The 19,501-nt window shown below is 39.7% G+C and overlaps 1 protein-coding gene across 4 annotated transcripts in view; it reads right to left on the bottom strand.

The window, feature by feature from the left end:
- TPD52 (tumor protein D52) overlaps positions 1 to 19,501 on the bottom strand; it is a 107,928-nt gene that overhangs the window by 13,768 nt on the left and 74,659 nt on the right. For 3 of the 4 annotated variants that reach the window (XM_055318285.1, XM_055318284.1, XM_055318282.1), the window contains exons 2-5: positions 13,978 to 14,093; positions 6,091 to 6,239; positions 4,463 to 4,564; positions 3,344 to 3,370 (exon numbers count right to left, since the gene is read on the bottom strand). In XM_055318285.1, coding sequence (XP_055174260.1) covers positions 3,344 to 3,370; positions 4,463 to 4,564; positions 6,091 to 6,239; positions 13,978 to 14,093 — 394 coding nt within the window. The remainder of the gene's footprint in view (positions 1 to 3,343; positions 3,371 to 4,462; positions 4,565 to 6,090; positions 6,240 to 13,977; positions 14,094 to 19,501) is intronic. The other variant, XM_055318283.1, reaches the window with a different exon arrangement.

Genomic DNA, 19,501 nt, shown 5'->3' with positions numbered 1-19,501 from the left:
GTCTGGCCCTCAGACACCTAATTCTCAGGGCATTAAAACCAGATCTCGGGGGATCCCTGGGTGGCTCAGCGGTTTGGCGCCTGCCTTTGGCCCAGGGTGCGATCCTGGAGTCCCGGGATCGAGTCCCACGTTGGGCTCCTGGCATGGAGCCTGTTTCTCCCTCTGCCTGTGTCTCTGCCTCTCTCTCTTTCTTTCTCTATCATAAATGAATAAATAAATAAATAAATAAATCTTTAAAAAAATAAAATAAAATAAATAAAATAAAACCAGATCTCTGGGACACCAGGGTGGCTCAGTGGTTGAGCGTCTGCCTTTGGCTCAAGTTGCATTGAATCTTGCATTGGGCTCCCTGCAGGGAGCCTGCTTCTCCCACTTCTCCCACGGCCTATGTCTCTACCTCTCTCTGTGTGTCTCTCATGAATAAGTAAATAAAATCTTTTAAAAATAAAAACAGATCTCTGTCTCTCGTCTCTTCTGCTTCCTCCTTCTTACCCACCCACTTGAGGTGTAAGACAAATATCTAAGTCCCAAGTGCCCATTTATTGACAATGTGACATGAAAACTGTTGCTGTATCTAACAATTCATGTCATCAAATCATCCACAATCCTGTCAGAGAGTGAAATCATCGCCTCAAGCTTTCTGGGTTAGCATGGACTCTGTAAAACAAAAGGTAGTTGACAGGATTAACCAACTATTTCAAGGACGTGGCTAAAGAGACCTCTTGCCCATCTCCACAGGAGCAAAGGCCTGGCTGGGAATGAAACCCTCAAAATCTTTGCTCTAAGCTCCCTCTCCTTGAACAGTTTTTGGGGCCAGTACCTGCTCCCTTGAGTCATTGATCCTAGAGGTGTGGTCTTTCTTTATGTACGTTTTCTATTATGTATGTTTTTATGTGTTTCTATTATATATGTTTTCATATATTTTTATGATATATGAGCACATTAAATCTGATGACGATCAGGGCTTCTTGGCCTGGAAATGACTTAAGTGACTTCAGTCAACTTTTAATCTGTAAGAATTATAAAATTTAGCTTTCGGAAGATGATCTCCTGTCTCTAATTTCCAAGTTCTCATCAAAAGCCTTACTTTAACCTCCATGTTTCAATACATATTATTAATCCTGGAGGACAGTAGGAAGAAAGGCAGGCAGGGGCAAGGGGCCCTGTCCTAAGACGATTATCCTACACCATCCTGGAAGGAGCCCTCCACCCTTTCCCACATGAACAACTCCCTGATAGGTAGATGAGTGTGTGGACAAAATCCTGATTGGGTGACAGGCACGTGGAGGGCTAATCAGATTAAAACAGCCCACTAACATTCTCACCAACGTTCTTGTAAAAACCCCTAGACTTAAAAAAAAAAAAAAAAAAAAAACCCTAGACTTAGCAACTCCCAGGGCATCCCTCTTGGGTCCCCTCCCTCTTCTTCAGGAACTTTGTCCTATCCCTCAATACACGTTGCCCACCACTCTTATTCTTCGAAGCAGTATGAACGAATCATGGGTGCTAAAGAAAAAGAAATCCTGAACGTTATTAGAAGCAGGACTTAAAAAAAAAAAAAAAGCAGGACTAAAAGTGGTAGAGTATAATCTCAATTACATATTTTTAAAAATATTTATTTATTTTAGATGAGGAGGGGCAGAGGGAGAGCATCCTCTAGCAGACTCCCCACTGAGCCTGGAGCCCAACACAGGGCTCAATCCCGGGACCCATGAGATGATGACCAGAGCCTAAGCCAGGAGTCAGACGCTTAACCAACTGAGCCAACCAGGCGCCCCTCAGTGATATTTTTTAAATGAATAAAATGAAAAAAGGGACTAAGGAGCTAGAAAAGGGTGGCAATACTCAATCTGTCCCCAGCCAATTAATAAGACATTTGCTTAATCTTCTTAAACACATAGAGAATAGGGACACATACTAATGAGTCATTCCTCAATAGCACTTACATAAATATTCTTGCATTTTTGTTTATATCACATCTAAAACTGTTTTATATAATCCAGTGTTAACAGGGCTCTTCCACCTTAACTTGTTCCTAGTCCCTGCTTCTTTCCCCCATTCCATCCACTCAAAGATTTTTAAGGTCTTTCCGTACAAGAAGCAGATCTGATTTATGGTTCTATTCTTTGGACCTGCCCACAAAGTGCAGTCTAATGTTAGCAGGATGGATTATGAGACTGAATACCTGTTCACACACAACTCACAGACAACCTTAGATAAAATGGTCTTAATTAACAGTTGCCTAGATCACTTAGGACGTTTTTAATTGAATACCAAAGATACAGTATCACCTCCTATTAGTGATTTTTTTTTTAAAGCACAGGTTTAACTTTAAATAATTCAGCTTTTAGAGTTGATGCATCCCTATGATTTACTCTGACTTCCAGGGCCAAGTGTCAGTAGGGCAGAAAGACCTCAGCTCTAAGTACATATTCCCTCACTTAAGAAGACAGACTATCGCAAATGACTGCTTGAGAAGACAATCTGCCTTCATAGGAACAGGTGTGGAGACTACCAATGCTGTCTTTCCTGCTTATACTCTAAAGACCTTGCTCCAACTTCATTTTCTCAACTAATTGGATACACAGTCTGTATGGGAGACAGAGAAGAGGTTTGTTCAACATCACAAAGATTCCTTCTTCTCTAAGGCATGGTTTGGGCTGACATCTTTTTAATGTGCTTGTTTTTTAGCCTAAGAGATTATTTTTCTTTTGCAACCATGAAATTTCTTTACATGTACACTTAAAGAATATAATGTATAGAGAAATTAAAGGATAGTAAAAACTATACGCTAATAAAACAAGTACTGAAAAGTACAGAGTAATGGTATATTTTACTTTATGTATATTTTACCACAATAAAAAAAAAAATATCCAGAGTAACCTGTATAAGATGGGAGACTAACATCACGAGGCAGGACATATGCAGTCTATTACAGATACATAATGAGACCCAGGTGAAGAATTCCAACATCCTGACAAAAGCACCAAAGAAATTAAAGCATCAGAAACAAACAAAGTCAGACATTAAAAGGGAGGAATTCTGTATGCCATGGTTAAGCTGCTTCTTTTTACCAAAAAAAAAAAAAAAAAAAGTAAGAAACATCAAAATCATTTCCATATCCCTAAACCACAATGTCAAATTATTCTTTTAATTTATCCATTACCCCGGGTATACGAGAAATCCTCCCTTAGAAATAGGTATGCACTAGAGAAAGATATTCCAGATGCAAGAAAAGTATGTAGTGGACAAACACAATCATCCAACGTGGCATAATCATCTAATTAAGCACACTTGTCTTAGACACCGGCTAAGCTGCAGGGATGGTTCAAGCTCTCCTTACCTAAAGGAATGTGAAAAGGCTTGCAATCTGCAAGAAGCCGCAGTAAGCATTAAAAAAGAAAGGAAGTTCTGGTAAATCTAAAACAATGAAATTACCTACTGTTTAAAAGTTGTGTAAGGTTTTAACTGGACTCCAAAGCACTATACAGTCAAGTTGGCAAAAAAAGAAATGAGAACACCTACGAGATGTCTATAAACTGTCAGAAGAATCCAAGTAAGCTATGTTTATTACACAATGCTTAGAATGATGATAGTCCAAATATAATAAGTCATTTGTTTTTTTGGTACAATGTATAATACATTTGATTGCCAAACTTATTCAACCAACAAAATTCTGGTTGTAAAAGCTACATTCCCCACAAATGAAAAACACAAAGTCATGCAATCTGAGGGTTTTGTTGGTAAAACAAAATAACTTTCATGCCAACAGAAGCACAGCAAATGTAAACCATGTCTCTCACTTTCAGCGCTATTCTAATCAACATGGGGGAGGGGGGCAGAGGAGACACACAGAAGCACCGTGAAGTGGTTTTATCAAAATTGCCACAAAAATTCTGCAGACTAATCTAAAATATAAATGCAAAATAAAAAGCAAAGCTCAATATCAAGACTGGGGCCTAAGCATGAATGTCGAGAGAGCTTATAAATGAGTACAAATCAGTACACAGATGGGCATGTTGTAATCACACCACGGTTTAACAATGTAACACACAGAGCTGAAGGCAGGTCTTGGCCCCAGCGTGCAGTCAATGCTCCTGGACGTGTCCCCAGTAGGATCACAGGCTCAGCCCCCAACCACAAACTTGCAACTGCGAGAGATATACTTACCCTGCATGACCAGGAAGGACTAGAAGGATAGAAGTGCACAACCAGAATTTTCCAGCAACTTTAAATGTATTCATAAAATGATTATTTTGAACGCTATGTCTGAAAGTCAGAAGGCTACCCCTACAATACTTTAGGCAATATTTCCTCTCCTGTTTTGAAGAAGTGGGCTCCCCTCAGTTGAAAAGAGGAGAATCCAGCATCATCCACAGCCAAAGTCAGGAAACCAATGCAACCACGACATAACTTTAATTTGCCTCAGCTACTTAATGAGCAAGGAGAAATGAGGACATACTTTACGTCTTCCAGCTTTTTGGTGATGACTGATCCAACAGAGGAGAAAGCAGCTGACGCCTTCTGCCCAGCTTGAGATAAGGTTTCGGAAGTCTTTTTGTATCTACATTAAATTATAAAAGAACAGAACAAAGAAAAGTTAAGCTAACCTTTTCTAATAGTTATTTAAAGCATAATCACCACCTCTTGGAGAGCTCTCGAAAATTAAAATGGTTTTGTTTTCAGAACATCCAATCTGCTTCACAACCACCAGTTTGGCATCATCACTTCACCTGATGCTTACCCCCTCATTCAGGCGCGATCTTCGGCAGAGGCCTAGAAAGGCAGGACCAAGGAAATCAGGGTGAGGGGCAAAACAGTCATGGAGAAAAGATGAAAATGAGCCGGAGGTTGAAAGAAATTATACCTCTTCTTCTTCTCCACCGAAGCCAAACAAAACAAAAATGAAATCAATTCTTCACATGCCTTTTATAACTTAATCTCCTAAAAAGGGACCAGAAGCAAGGTAAGGCCCACATGTACTTTATTATTCAAATATATTGTATGGGCTATAAAGAATTTTTTTTTAATTTCGCATGTCTGCAGAGCTACCAAATAAGGACTTGTAGACTCTCAGCAGAGTATGTAAAAGGTGTGACACTCAAGATAACTTTAGTGTGGTATTTGCTATAACATAAATCTACCATTTACCACCTCCCTCTTCCCATCTACCCACGGATTAGTGAAGGGAAAATAAAAATAAGCTAATATGATAGCTGCTACCAAGAGGTTAAGATCCCCACATTACAGAAAAGGAAGGCTCAGGAATTTTTAGTTATCCCATCAAGATGAAATATTAAAAACAAAAAATGTATGGTGATACACAGTCAAAGGATAGTTTCCTGGACTTATATGGGTAGAAAGTGGACCGAAGGGGGTGGAAAGACCCTAGTGCTGTCACGTAAGGATGCCAGCAGCCTCACTGCCTCTGGTCACCAGCTCAGTAAGTGGGACTGAACAGAATGATAAAGAACACACTTCAGAATCTTCACAAGCTTGCTCCTCCTTGTGCTGGGAAACAAAACTGCATCATGATGATGCCATAACAAAATCTGTGTGATCAAAAAGACAAGATGATTAAGGGGTGGGCCTCGCCACCAGCACCTATCAGAGGCGATGAGTCGAGTCTTATGCTCCCTATAGAGTAGGATGAAGAAAGACTGGCTCAGGTCAAACCTGAGTTCAAATCCTGCCCCCATATTTTTGAGTTTTGTTACCTCAAGACTCACCTGCTCCTGCTTCCTTATCTCCGGCTAGCTCACCTACCACCCTATTTGATCATTCTGAAGACTATGTGACACATGTGCATTTCTGGCAAGTCAATATATAACACTGTGGGAACTTAAATGTCATGTCTTCAACTCACAGACGAGGCTGGTTTTCTTTCTATCCCCTAGAACAGTCTGGAAGACCAGAGTTAGAGAAGACTCGGGTACACTGGAGAACTGGGTTAGGAGAGCCCTGTGTTGTACAAAGAAAAGTTGCAGAAGCCTCCTCATCCCCTTTCAATTCCCCTCCCCACACAAAAGGAGCAGAAGTGTCCTTCACGTTCTCTGTTCTCTAGAAAAATGTATGATCAAGGGAACGTACGCAGATGTTGCTGTCACATCCTGCCAGCCTTTGGCAATGTTCTGTTTTAGTTCCTGTAGTGAATTGATCCCAAGTTTCCGTTTGATCTCTGCTAGGTGCTTCTCTTTTGCTGCTAACACTTGAGACAGAGTCTGGATTTCTTCTTCTACCTATGAGGAAGGAGGTTGGGGTAAAAATACAGCATGAGTCCTTCAGTAAGTGAGGATTATTAGTGCAAAACTATTCTCAATATTCTTCTATATGAGTCACTTAAAAACATGTTCTGATTCATTTATCCGTCTCTGAAAACAACATACAGCATGTTTAGTAAACTGGTTACATGCTGAACTCTACTATAGAGCTTCTCTTTCCTCTTCTTTTTTTATCTTTTTTTTTTTGAGAGAGAGAGAGAGCACACACATGAGTGGGGGTGGGCAGGAGGGGCAGAGGGAGAGAGAGAATCTCAAGCAGGATCCACACCCAGGGCAGAGCCTGACGTGGGGCTCCATCTCATGACCCTAAAATCATGACCTGAGCAGAAATCGAGAGTCGACACTTAATCAGCTGAGCCCCCAAGGCACCCCTCTTTTCTCTTCTTTATATTTCTATCTTGAATTGTCCTTAGGCTTCTCTTCTCTCTCTCTCTATACTTCCTTACTCAGTTATCCCATGGAAGCTTAGGGCTCAAACCTCCACACAGATAATATTCAAATTATTCTAACATCCACTCTTCTGACCTCTCGTCTGCATTTCCAGCTGGACACGTCCACCTGAGTACCCACAGATCTCATATTTGTGTACCAAATCTCTACTCCCCACTAAAACATGTGCATCCAAGCCAAATCGAAATCCAACCTTCCTACATATTTCATAAAAGTTTATACTGGAAACGTCTGTCCCAGAGCCTGCCAAAACCACAGCTCTCAATGAATCAAACTGTCTCCCCACAAAGAGCACCCAGAAGTCCCATGTGGACCTCAGCTAAGGCTGGACAGTTAGAGATAGGCCCTTGACCCAAGGACAGCCAGCCCATCAAGTGGCCACCACCCAGGAATATGCCTGCTGGAAAAAAGAGATGCTCCACTAATCACAGTCTCTGTCATTCAGGAATCTAGTTTGAGAAACTGAGATAACACTGAGAATAGTTGCTGAAAGACTTGGATAAAGATGCCCTAAAGTAAAGAAGGGGAAGTGAGATTAGGAGATTTGGAAGCTTAAATATATTTGAGGAGGCCAAAACTCTACATGCAGAAACTAAAAAGAACAAAAAAGACTTACAGAGCAGAAGAAGAGCCTGCAACAGAAAAACAGAAGGCAAGAGACAGACCCACAGAGACAGACAGACCTCACACGAAGAGAACTTTTGTCCTGGAAAGTTGAAAAAGTGGGATAGTCATTAATACTCAAGACCCTTAGAAAGATGCTTCTCTTGGCTTTTTGCAAAGCCATATTCTCAACCTTGACCTCTCATTTCTAAGATTTCAAAGACAGCATGGCCTTTAAAAACAACCTATAGTGGGCGCGTGTGGGTGGCTTAGTTGGTTAAGTGACTCTTGGGTTTCGGCTCCGGTCATGCATGATCGCAGGATCCTGAGATCATGCCCTGTGTTGACAAGAGTTTGCTTGTCCTTCTCCCTCTGCATTCCCCCTCCCTGGAGTAAATAATTAAAAAAATAAAATAACATTTAGTGTTGTTAAATAAACTCTTCTCACTGCCAATTAAATCTTTACAGAACACAAAGTGAAGAAAAATAGTACTCAACAAAAGGAGAGAAGAACAAATCACATGTGAAGTGGCTAGCAAAACACACACAGTTCTTAAGATGGCATTAATTAGAATGTAGGTCCAGAACAAAGATAACCCTCTGTGCTTGTCAGGCAGGACCGCTCATTCTGTGCTAGTCTTGGAAGTCATTTAAGTGGAATATGAAAATAAAAAGGCAAGAATGAATGAATGAGGTTCAAAATCAAGTAAATTAAATGATTTGCCCTAAGTCATCAAACTAATAATGTAGGAACCAGAATTTCAACCCAGGGGGCTCCATTTCTCAGTTTCCTGGCTAATTCTCATTGCACACTATTAGCTTTCCAACACCTCCCTCTCTATCCCAACTCCCAATTTTTCAGATGCTCCAAAAAACAGACCTAAAAGAAAATATTCTACCCCTTGACACTTCTCTCGATTCCCTTTCCCTAATGACAGTTGGAGAAAAGACCACTAAAAATGTGACCCAATGCATTCCCCACTTTTGTTGGTTAGATTGTGCTGCCAACATACCTAGTTCAGCACATCATAGCTACAATTCCTTAATTCAATATATACATATCACAGACATATATATATAATACATATTTTTAAATATGGAAAAAATACATATATAAAAGAACGACCTTAAAGCACAAAGAATACATCTGATAAGATCTAGTATTCATAACATACTGAACACATATAACTCAATAATATAAGAAAAATAATCCAATTAAAAGTGGACAAAGGATTTAGACATTTCACCAAAGAAGATACATAAATGATCAATCATATGAAAAAATGCTCAATACCATTAATTAGTAATTAGAAAAATTCAAAGAGACTCTTACTAGGATGTCTATCATAAAAAAGACAGTAACAAGTGTCGACAAGGACATAAAGAAATTGGGGCCCTTTTACATTACTGATGAGAAGGTAGAATGGTGCAGTTTGGCAGCAAAACAGTCTGGCAGTTTCTCAAGAAGTTAAACATAGAGTTACCATATGATCCAGGAATTCCATTCCCTGGTACATAGCATACAACCACCCAAAAACCTGTACACAAAAATATTCACAGGAGCATCATTCATAACAGCCAAAAAGTGGAAACAACCTAAGTATCCAACAATTGATAATCAAAATGTGGTAGATAGCTATACAATTCAGCCATAAAAAGGAATGAAATACTAATACGCATTATAACATGGATGAACCTTGAAAAAATACTAAGTGAAAGAAGCCAGTCACAAAAGACCATACACTATCTGATTCCATTTATACAAAATACCTGTAATGGGCAAATCTATAAAAATAGAAAGTAGACTAAGGGTTGCCAGGGGTTGGAGGGAAAGGGCTGGGAGTGACTGCTAATGGGAACACGGTTTTTTTTTTTTTTTGGATGATGAAAATGTTTAGAATTAGGTAGCAGTGAGAATTGTTCAATAACATACAATCTACTCAGAGATTTAGAACCTGTTTCCTCCTCAATCAAGTTATGATAACTAATAGTATTAAGTAATGTATAGAATTGTGGAATTACCATATTGTATACCTAAAACTATGATACAGCATGTTATACTAGAATTTTTTCAATAAATAAAAAATAATAGCATGTGCCTCTTCACACTGTTGTGATAATAAATGAGATGATGTATGCACTGAGTTCAGCTTAGCAAGCAATCTGAAGACACTAGGCACTATTACTATTATGTTAGTATTACCGATAATAAAATAATAATACCAAGAATGACAAGGATTTGGAAAAATGGCTTTCTCATATACTGTGAGAAATTTTCTGAATAGCATTTTGGTACTACCAGTGTACATGGGAATGACTCTATGTCCTTAAGAAAAAACTACTAGACCCAGGAACCCTCTTTGTAGGAGTACTAATTAGAGAAGTGCATAAGGGATTATGTGTAAACGTTTCCACCAAAATATTACATAATAGCAAGAAATGGAAACAACCTAAATGTTTATAAATATGTTCATTAATTAAAAATGAGCTTGCAGCAATGAAAAAATGGGCTATCCAACAATTAAAATTAATTTTTTATTGGCATGAAAAACTGTTATGAAATCCAGGTAAGTGGGGAAAAGTTATAGACCTTTTTTAAAAAAGGCTTTTTAAAGTACAGAAATAAAAAAAAAGAAGTACAGAAATATAACAATACATATCTAGAAAAATGTCTGGAAACAGATCATCTAAACTTTCACACTGTGAGTAATTTTCATTTTCTTCAGTTTTCTTTTATGTTTCTACAATAAATATATGTCACTTGTGGAAAATGTACTTTTGTTTTTTTCTTTTTAAAATAGCATGTACTAAATACACGATATTTTTAATTCTTACTCCTCCATAAGGCATATCACCACTCTAACCTACCCATCCTATCCCCACTTTGTTAGTAAAATCTTATGTAAACAAGTGGACAGAACATATACATCAATAAGAAAACAGAAGACTTGAACAACACCATAAACCAACTGGATCTAACAGATACATATAACACTGTGCCCCAAAACAGTAGAATACACATTTTCCCCAAATGTACATTCTCCAGCACAGAGTATATGTTAGGCAAAAAAAAAAAAAAAAAAAAAAAAATCTCAGTAAATTTAAAATCATATGAAGGGGATCTCTGGGTGGCGCAGCGGTTTGGCGCCTGCCTTTGGCCCAGGGCACGATCCCGGAAGTCCCATGTCGGGCTCCCGGTGCATGGAGCCTGCTTCTCCCTCTGCCTATGTCTCTGCCTCTCTCTCTCTCTGTGTGACTATCATAAGTAAATTTAAAAAAAAAAATCATTATGAAGTTTTTTCTCCAACCACAAAGGAATGAAACTTGAAATTTAAAAAAAGAAAAGCTGCAAATATCATAATTTATGAAAAATAAACAACACACTCTTAAACCACCAATGGAACAAAGAAGAAATCACAATATAAACTGGAAAGTAGGGGCACCTGGGTGGTTCAGTCAGTTGAGCATCTGCCTTTGGCTCAAGATGTGTTCTAGGGTCCTGGAACCTGGCAGTATTGGGCTCCCTGCTTATGTTCTTTCTCTCCCTCAAATAAATATATAAAATCTTTTTAAAAAAAAAAGACCTCAAATCAATTATCTAACTCTACACTTTAACAAACTAGAAGAAGAAAAGGAAATTAGCCCCAAAGCTAACAGAAGGAAGGCAATGATCAAGATTAGAGTGAAGACAGAAAACACAAATAAGAGAAAAATCAATGAAATCAAAACCAGATTCTTTAAAAAGACCAACAAAATTGGCAAACCTTTATTTAGCTAGACTGACAGAGAAAAAAACAATAGAAGATACAAATAACTATAATAAAAAATGAAAGCAGCAACATTGATACCACCTTTTTTTGTATATTTTTTTATTGGAGTTTGATTTGCCAACATATAGCATAACATCCAGTGCTCATCCCGTCAAGTGCCCCCCTCAGACTGGGTGACAGGCACTGAGAGGGGCTACCAACTTTAAAGAAATAAAAAGGACAAGGGCACCTCACTGGCCCAGTCAGTAGAGCTTTCAACTCAATCTCAGGGTCATGAATTCAAGCCCCGTGTTTGGCATAGAGCCAGGAGAAGAGAAGCCAAGACTAGACATAGGATTATAAGAGAAAACTATGAACAACTGTATGCCAACAAACTTGATGACCTAGATGAAAGGGACAAATTCAAAAAAAAAAAAAAAAGGGACAAATTCTTAGCAATTTACAAATTATTTAAACTGACCCAAGACGAAACAGAAAAATCTGAAGAAACCTATCATATGTAAACAGATTGAATTAATTATCAAAAATCTCCCAACAAAGAAAAGTCCAAGACTTAGATGGCTTTATGGTGAATTATACCAAACATTCAAAGAATTAATGCCAGGGATTCCTGGGTGGCTCAGGGTTTAGCGCCTGCCTTTGGCCCAGGGTGCAATCCTGGAGTCCCGGGATCGAGTTCCACGTCGGGCTCCCGGCATGGAGCCTGCTTCTCCCTCCTCCTGTATCTCTGCCTCTCTCTCTCTCTCTCTCTCTCTCTCTGTCTATCATAAAATAAATAAATCTTTTTAAAAAATAAAATAAATAATTAATGCCAATCCTTCTTAAACTCCTCCACAAAACAGAAGACCAAGGAAAACTTCCTAACTCATTCTAAGATGCTAGAATTACCCTAATACAAAAGCCAGACAAAAACATCACAAGAAAAGAAAATCGTAGGCCAATATCTCTCATGAATATAGATGCAAAAATACTCAACAAGGAAAAAATAAATAAATAAAAATTAAAATAAATAAGTAAATAAAAATTAAAAAAAAAAAAAAAACAAGGGGTGCCTAGGTCGCTCAGTGGTTAAGCATCTGTCTTTGGCTCAGGTCAGGATCAGGTCCTGGGATTGGAGTTCCACAGCGAGGAATCTGCTTCTCCCTCTAGCCCTCCCCCTGCTCATGCTTGCTCTCTCGCTCTCCAATAAATAAATAAAATCTTAAAAAACAAAAGGCACTATGAAGAAAGTGAAAAGACAACATACAGAATAGGAGAAAATACTTGCAAATCATATATCTGATAAGGGCCCAATATACAGAATACATAAAGAGCTCTTATATCTCAACAAAAAAAAAAACAAACAAAAAACAATTAAAAGAAAAACTGGGCAAAGAATCTGAATACACATTTCTCCAAAGAAGATAGACAAATGCTAATAGGCACATGAATGCTCCATATCATTGGTCATAGGGAAATACAAAACTAATGACATACAACTTTACACTCGCTAGGATGGCCATAATCCATAATCTTCCTTCGAAAGATCAAAAATAACAAATGTTGGCAAAGATGTAGACAAATTGCTGAATGGGATATAAAATGGTGTCCCTGCTGTGGGGAAATAGTTTGGCAGTTCCTCAAAAAAGTTAAACATGGGGAGGGCACTTGATGGGATGAGCACTGGGTGTTATACCATATGTTGGCAAATCAAATGAAATTTTTTTTAAAATGTAGGGGGAAAAAAGGTTAAACATGGAATTACATTTGATGCAGCAATTCCAGTTCTAGGTATATACCCAAAAGAACTAAACATAGGTATTCAACAAGTACGTTTACACAAATGTTCCTAGCTCAGTATCTACAATGTGGAAACCACAAACAGATAAACAAAATATGGAAGATACATATAATGGAGTATCATTCAACCATAAAAAATAATAAAGCACCAGGGATGCCTGGGCTGTTCAGTTCGGCCCAATTTTGGTTCAGGTCACCATCTCAGGGTTGTGGGGTCAAGCCCGTGTCAGGCTCCACACTCAGCACAGAGTTTGCTTGTCCCTCTTCCCCCACACTGCCCCCCCCACTCATGCTTGTGTGCATACATGCATGTGTGCTCGCTCTCTCATAAATAAATTAATTAATCAAATAAATAAATTCTTTTAGAAAAACAGTAAAGTGCCAATATATGCTGTAAGAATGAACCTCAAAAATACTATGCCAAGTGAAAGAAGCCACAAAGAAAAAGTACCATATTATATGATTCTGCTTAAATAAAATATCCAGAATAAGTAAATCCATAGAGATGAGACATAAAGCAGATTATTGTTGCCAGGGGATGAGGGAGGGGCGACTGATTGAGGATGCCAGTTTAATGAGTATAGGTCTCCTCTGGGTGTGATGGAAATGTTCTGAAACTATACAGAGATGACAGCTGCACAAGGCTGTGAATGTGCTAAATGCCATTGCATTGTACACTTTTAAACAGTGAATTTTAAGACAGAGAGAGAGAGAGGGAGGGAGGGAAAGAAGGTTCAAAGTGCCTATACCCACAACACAACAAAGGGGAGAACAGAGTCACTGATGCAGCTGAAAAGGTAAGTGTGTTAGACTTGGTGCAGCCCCTCAGGTGATCTCTAGCATTCCTCTCGCCCGGGTCCTCCTTCACATCCTACTTCTCGGACCCACATCACCCGTTATATACCTTTTTCCATATAAAAACCAACTGGTATCACGCTCCTCTATTTCTTCTCCCCGCCTCCAGACCTCTTGGACATAAATGCATGCTGCTTTCTCTCCCCTGGAACCGATGAGGAGATGTGACCATGTGCTTTAGAACTCTAAGTGACATTGTAAGGGCAAAGCGTGAAGTTCCAAAAGGAAGGCTTCTTTACCTTTGCAAGTTCTCTTCTTAGCTCTTCTTGCTCCTCCTCTGATAGGGTCTCTGTGGCACCAATTGTGGCAACAACATCTTCTCCTTCCTCGGGTACTGGGTCTGTTCTCAGCAGACCTTGTTGAGGATTAAAAAAAAAAAAAAAAAGTCTGAAAAGTATGAAAACTAAGTAAGATTCTCCCTTAGGCTCCTGTAACTGCCCCAGCGAGAATAAAACCAATTAGACTGGATCCACACATCAACTTTCTGTACCTTCAAATGACCTGGCTCTCCCAGGAAAGGACAAAAGAAAAGTCTGACCTACCGCTAAAAACCACCAAGTTATACTCTGCCAAAAATGAATTTAGAATTCATATTTGCTTGGCTTCTCTGTTCCTTTGCTCAGTCACAATATAGTTACTCCAAAGCAGAAGAGTTAAGATGCCAAAAATGGGCTCTTGGCAAGGCTTAAAATGCTAAGCTAGTAAATCAGCGTGACTAGTAATTCACACTAACAAGGAAAGGGGTTTGTAAATGTCTCTAGCTTCCTCTGCTAATCAAATCCAGCACCTAACCTCAAGTCAAGAACTGAACAAGCTCAGAGCCTACAGAAATTTTATTCCTCCCCCCAAAACAAGAAAGAAATTGTATTTCATTTCTTTCCATTGTTAGTGGAGATAGAAAACACCACCTTGTGGCTTTTAAAATAAATATATTAATATATATATTACATATATATCATCCAGATAATGTTTAAAAAGTCCTAATGTATACAGAAATGACCAACAGCAACATAGAAGTTTTCCATATTATTTAAGAACAATAAGGCCACAGCCCCTCCCCTTGAATGGAGCCAACCACTATGGGTCTTTCAGGAAGAATGTGGTATTTCTCAACTGGCCAAGGAGGCATCTGACCCTCTGCAATTCTCCCTTCTCTTCTGCCCAACCACCCATGCACAAAGCTAGGGTGAGGCCAGCAAGGCGCCCCTACCCACAAACCTTGGGTGCAAAATTTAAGGTGGTACCAAAAAACTCAATATAAATAATATTTTCATGCAATATTTTTAGAAAAGTTAATTCAAAGAATCTATAAAAAAATATCACAATTTTCTTTTTAAAGATTTTATTTATTTATTTATTTATTTATTCATGAGAGAGAGAGAGAGAGAGAGAGAGAGAGAGGCGCGCAGAGACACAGGCAGAGGGAGAAGCAGGCTCCATGCAGGGAGCCTGATGTGGGACTCATCCCGGGTCTCCAAGATCACACCCTGGGCTGAAGGCGGCGCTAAACCACCAGGCTGCCCCAAAATATCACAATTTTAAATAGACAGGCTCAGTATTGTTGACTTTTTCCTTCCACCTCAGCCTCCAAATTGGCTTTGCACAGTACTGTTCCTGATCTTGTCTTTATTTAAAAGTTTCGTATTTTGTTCAACATGATTTCATCTTAATTTTTTTGAATACTATGTTAACATATTATTGGTCTCGACTGCAGAGCATTTTGGTGCCCTATTAAATTTACAGCTAGGGGCACCTCGGTGGCTGAGTGGTTGAGCGTATGCCTTTGGCTCAGGTTGTGATCCCAGGGTCCTGGGATCGAGTTCCACATCGGGCTCCCTGCAGGGAGCCTGTTTATCCCCCTACCGATGTCTCTGCCTCTTCCTGTGTATCTCTCATGAATAAATAAATAAAATCTTAAAAAAAAATTTTACAGCTAAGGCAGGTGGCTGCTGGCCCCCCTTGCCTTACCCTAGTCACAGTTCTGCCCATACATTCCTATATCACAGAGGTTTGGGTTTTCACAGTCTCCTCTGGCAACAGATTTTTTTGCACAGGGAACCAGGGAAAAGTCTCCTCCTTTTCCTGCTCTTCGCCTCTTTCTGCCAGTGGGCATTACAGCAGACGCAGAGCCCCACCACCCCACACCCATTTCTGAGAAGAGCTAGTTCAGCCATAGCAGCAATGTGGCATCACGCCCAAATCAGGATGCCAGGCAGCAGATGACAGACTTCACGGGCAGGCAGAAAGGCAGGAGAGAGAATAAACCACGCTGTTCAACAAGCAGCCAGCGCCATGGCAAGCCTAAAGAAGTATAGGATGTGTATGCACACTGTGGAAAAGGTACAGAGACACCCTTTACGGGGCCTGTTGCATATAAACTGCTAATGGCCCTTAATAATCATAACAGCAATAATCATGAGCATAACATGCCAAAACAGTGCCCACTCGAGGGGCGTTTACAGAACTGTGAAAGGAATAAAAGCAATACAAAGAAAACAACTAAAAAAAAAAAAAACCACAAACTGGAGCAGCAAACAAAATATGATTGAGTCTTCTAATGCACAGACAATACGTGACAGGTACAATCAGTAGATGAAAAAGCCCAATGAGTAATTGCTTCTGTAGGCCCCCTCTAAAATATCTTCAGGCTGCCCAAGTCATATTTCTGTACTAGAAATCTGATCGTGTCACTCTCTAGCTTGCAATCCTCTAGTGGTTGGTTCCCTGTTGTTTTCAAGACAAAACTCAACCCCGTAGCTTAGCACGCAGGACTTACTGGACCCATCCCCCTGCTATCTGTCATTGGAACCCTCATACTCCAACTCCAGCCAAAACAAACTACAGATAAGGTACGTACAGTCAGAAATCACTGAGTAGGGTCCATATACACTTGCAAATTTATCCCCTATACCAGATTATGTGACAAGAGAGTCCAAGATTGAGGGTGGAAGGGGAGTATTTGGTAGCAAGCACATAAGACAATATAGTCAGAACTACAACAGAGTTCATAATGAATACTCTTCATTTTTAAGGTTTTGTTCTGACTTTTCAAGTCTCCAACTAGAACAGGACTCAAAAAAATCTAACAAAACTCTGCTTTTTGTTGCTTTTTAGCAAGGGCTCTTTCATGTCTTTTAATAGTTTGCAAAACTGCTTAAGGGGAAAAATGGAATATCTAACTACTAATAATGCTTTATGCACAAATGCCCACTTCCAAAAAGAATCTAGGGGGATTGATACTATTCAAGTATTTAGTTAGGCTAGCAGAGAAAATAAATGTCTCAGAAAAGGGGGTCATGTAGTTGTCCACAGTTGGCTCAGACCTTGAGATTTTATATTAGGAATCATTAGTAACATAGGAATTACAGGTTCTGCTTTTTCCATATAAGCCTGTAGGTGGCAGCAAGTTATCAACATTACAATTTTAAGGTGTGGTTTGTTTTAGGGTAATCAGACGGGGGTGGGGGGATGGAAAATGAATACAAAGGGAGAACAGAAAGGTAGAAGTCAAAATCACTGGCAAAACATGACAATCATGACTTAGGATAATTATTAATAACCACAGCCACCCCCTCAGAGTGCATTCCGTATATATTCAAATCTGAACTAAGTGGTCCAAATATATTACATCATTTGTGTACAACACTGCTATGATGCAGGGATCCCCATCCCCATTTCCAGAGGGGAAGACAAGCTTAGAGATTAAGCAACTTGCCCATGGCAGCACTTGAATCCATGGTGGGGTTACAATTCTGAACCTCAACAGCTTGATGTGAAAGTATATGCTTAAAATCACTGATTTCTATAATACAAATGAAGAAAAGAGCAGGGAGCTGAAGCTCAAACTTGTATGATATCTAGAAGCAATAATAAAGACCCTGCACAGAGGAAATGAACCTGACCGACCAGATCAAAAGCAATCTCTTCGTTTCCAAATGTACAATTTCTCCAAACCTGGAGCCTTACAAGTTTTTCTAAGTATTATCCAATTTCCCATATGTTCAGTAAGAGTGCAATATTTATTGTAGAGGCAGAGTCTGGCTTTGGGAAGAAAAAAAAACTTCTCATTCACAACACAAGTTGGGAAACGGGAGCATTTTAACATACAATTCCTTAAAACTATAAATACTCCCAAAAAACAATTCTTGTTCAATCATTAATTTTAATGTTTCTCCTCAGAATCTCATGGGAAACCGTTTTTTTTTTTTTAAGATTTTATTTATTTATTCATGAGAGGCACAGAGACAGAGAGAGGCAGAGACACAGGTGGAGGGAGGAGCAGGCTCCACGGAGGGAGCCCAACGTAGGACTCAATCCCAGGTCTCCAGGATCACACCGTGGGCCGAAGGCAGCACTAAACCACTGAGCCACCGGGGCTGCCCTGAGAAACCATTTTTAAAAGAAGACAAAGAAGGACAAAATATGATTAATATTTGTTGAGATCTAATACACCAACCAGGGAGATTCACATTACCTCATTTTTGAAAAAACATCTTACAACCAAAACCTGATGAAAGGAGTATTATTTATTTCCACTGGGAAAGTGAGACCCTCTGCGGTTAGTCATTTGCCCAGAATCACAGGTGAGATTAAAATGTGGGTTTATCTGACTCCAAACTCTTGCTCTTTCACGTACACTTTTTCTTAGAGAAATTCCAATGAGCAGGGAGGACAAAGGGCAGGTGACAGAAGCCACGAAGGGCAAGCAGTAGGCAGAGGGCTGGGGCCTTCTACACAGGGACTTCCAACTTCCCCCAGGGTGGAAGAGCACATGTGGATCCCCAGCTGAAGTCACAGGTACCATTATCCAGCCCAAGCGACTAAAAATTGGGGATAATTTGTTCCTTCTGGTTATTACTATTCTGGCCACCTCCTTCATTCCTGTAGCTGTGCATACAGATAGTCCACCTGCCTCCCTTCCGAGGAGTTATGGAGCAGAGAGAGCTGGGAGCCCATTGGCAAGCCAACGGTCGGGCACCCAGGTGAGAGTCCCACTGTCAAGAGTGGGCAACAGGGAAGAGGAACAGAGACCAGGAGGACCATGCTCCCACAATCAGAGACCAAGAGACCATGCCCCCTCAATCCGAGGACACAATTAAATTTTGAACTTGAGATGCACTGAACAGCCAACCAGTAAAGCGGTCCTTATGGCATAGCGGTTTATCACTGGTAAACATGCTCCAAAACTTGCAAAATGGGTGTCAGGGGCTTAGAAAATCACACACTTCTCCTTCAGCAAAGTCTGCATCACAGACATTACATGCTGAGAAAAATAAAGCAAGACATGGATTATTGCCAGGTGAAAAGCAATTCTGGTTAAGTTAGATAATGCATGTGAAGATGTTTCTGGAGGTAAACTTGGTTTTACTCTAAAAAATAAGCACAGGAGTGTTATGGTCAACATGTATGTCTGAGTAAATCAAAAAGGATGTCAATAAGCATTAAAATTTTTTTTATTTTTTTTAAATCTTTTTTTTTAAAGATTTATTTATTTATTTATTCATGGCAGACACAGAGAGTGAGAGGCAGAGATGCAGACAGAGGGAGAAGCAGGCTCCATACAGGGAGCCCGACGTCGGACTCGATCCCGGGACCCCAGGATCACACCCCGGGCTGAAGACGGCGCTAAACCACTGAGCCACCAGGGCTGCCCTGCATTTAAAAAAAATTTTTTTAAAGCAGTGTCTTTAGTCTTTTAACTTGCAGCAATTTTCCCCCTTCCTCAACAAATACTATAGTGGTACATCCTAACATCCATGGTGT

Source organism: Nyctereutes procyonoides, unplaced genomic scaffold (genome assembly GCF_905146905.1).
Source record: "Nyctereutes procyonoides isolate TBG_1078 unplaced genomic scaffold, NYPRO_anot_genome, whole genome shotgun sequence".
Taxonomy (NCBI): domain Eukaryota; kingdom Metazoa; phylum Chordata; class Mammalia; order Carnivora; family Canidae; genus Nyctereutes; species Nyctereutes procyonoides.
The sequence above is the reverse complement of the archived record's forward strand: the minus strand, read 5'-3'. Positions and strand labels throughout refer to the sequence as shown.